Raw genomic sequence first — 1,931 nt, forward strand, 5'->3', positions numbered from 1 at the left:
ACGAGGCCAGCCACCGGTGCCTGGCCACCAACGCACACGGCTCCGCGGAGCGGCGGCTGTACCTGCGCGTGCAAGGTGGGGAGCGCGGGATTCAGGGATGGGAGCAGCCCATCCCATGGGAATGACCACGTGTCTGCACTCCCAGTGCCACCAGATCCCTCCCAGTACCACCAGATCCCACCCAGTATCACCAGATCCCACCCAGTGCCACCAGATCCCTCCCAGTGCCATTCCCTGCCTGTATTCCAACACCTCAGCCCTGGGCATCTCCAGAAGGAGTTGGGGGCACTCTAAGGGGGACAGGGAGCACCAGTGTCACCTCGGAGCTGCCCCAAATCCTTGGACAGAGAGGGAATATCCCATCCCCAGGTTATGGAAGTGATGAGGGGACACTGGCAGTGCCGAGCTCTGCCCTGTCCCCTCTGAGCTGGCACTGTCCCTGCTCCAGCCACCCGAGTCCTGATCTCGCCATCCTCGGAGGTGCTGGAAGGTGACAACGTGTCCCTGACGTGCCAGGTGGCCGGAGAGCCACCGGGTGACACCGTCTACTCCTGGTACAAGGACAGCAAGTGGCTCCAGGAGGGTCCTGACAGTGTCCTGGTGCTGTCCCGTGTCACCAGCGCTGCCACCGGGCTCTACCACTGCCGGGCTCGGGGCCCTGCAGGGACCAGCGCGTCCCCCGCTGTCACCCTGCAAGTCTGGTGTGAGTGGGACCCGCAAGGGAATCCAAGAGGGGGAATTAGGTGGGATGGGATGGGATGGGATGGGATGGGATGGGATGGGATGGGATGGGATGGGATGGGATGGGATGGGATGGGATGGGATGGGATGGGATGGGATGGGATGGGATGGGATGGGATGGGATGGGATGGGATGGGATGGGATGGGATGGGATGGGATGGGATGGGATGGGATGGGATGGGATGGGATGGGATGGGATGGGATGGGATGGGATGGGATGGGATGGGATGGGATGGGATGGGATGGGATGGGATGGGATGGGATGGGATGGGATGGGATGGGATGGGATGGTGGGATGCTGTGTGATGGGATGGTGCCAGTGGATGGTGCCAGTGGGATGGCACTGGTGGGACGCTTCAGATGGCATGATAACAATGGAATAGTGCCAGGATGGGATGGTGCTGGGATGGGATGAGGCTGGTGGAATGGTGCCGATGGGATGGTGCTGGGATAGGATGGTACCACTGGAACGGTGCCAATGGGATGGAGCTGATGGGATGGAGCTGATGGGATGGAGCTGATGGGATGGTGCCAATGGGATGGTACCACTGGAATGGTGCTGATGGGATGGAGCTGATAGGATGGTACCACTGGAGTGGTGCCAATGGGATGGAGCTGATGGGATGGTGCCAATGGGCTGGTACCACTGGAAGGGTGCCGATGGGCTGGCACTGGGCTGGGCGCCATCCCCTCTCTGGGTCCCGGAGCTCTCTGGGTGCAGCCTCGAGTCTCTCCCACCCTCCCGGGCAGACCCCCCGCGAGTGCCAGTGCTCAGCACCTTCCTGGAGCCTCCGTTGGGACAGCGTGGCATCCTGGAGTGCTCCGTAGACAGCTCCCCGCCGGCACAGCTGGCCCTCTTCAAGGACGGGGCCCTGGTGGCCTCCACGGTGCTGTCACCACCTGTCCCCCGGCCACGGCTCAGTGTCACTTCGGCCACCAATGTGCTCCGTGTCCGTGTCCAGCCCGTGCTGCTGCAGGACGAGGGTGAATACCAGTGTGTGGCCACCAACGCCCACGGCAACGCCAGCGCTGCTGGGAACTTCTCCGGAGGCGGTGAGTCCCTGGGAATGGGAATAGGGTGGGGATGGGAATGGGATGGGAAGGGGATGGACAGTTTCAGGCAGTGGGGAGAATGATGGGGTTGGGGTTATGGTGAGGAGGTGAAGGAATGGGGGAGGAAGGGAATGGGG

The 1,931-nt window shown here is 62.6% G+C and overlaps 1 protein-coding gene across 1 annotated transcript in view; it reads left to right on the forward strand.

Annotated features, from left to right (window-relative positions):
* Positions 1-1,931, forward strand: part of SIGLEC1 (sialic acid binding Ig like lectin 1) — an 18,311-nt gene that overhangs the window by 10,547 nt on the left and 5,833 nt on the right. The window contains exons 13-15 of the mRNA XM_017737378.1: positions 6-75; positions 449-703; positions 1,492-1,794. Coding sequence (XP_017592867.1) covers positions 6-75; positions 449-703; positions 1,492-1,794 — 628 coding nt within the window. The remainder of the gene's footprint in view (positions 1-5; positions 76-448; positions 704-1,491; positions 1,795-1,931) is intronic.

The sequence above is a fragment of the Corvus brachyrhynchos genome, unplaced genomic scaffold (assembly GCF_000691975.1).
Source record: "Corvus brachyrhynchos isolate BGI_N302 unplaced genomic scaffold, ASM69197v1 scaffold85, whole genome shotgun sequence".
NCBI classification, from domain to species: Eukaryota; Metazoa; Chordata; class Aves; order Passeriformes; family Corvidae; genus Corvus; species Corvus brachyrhynchos.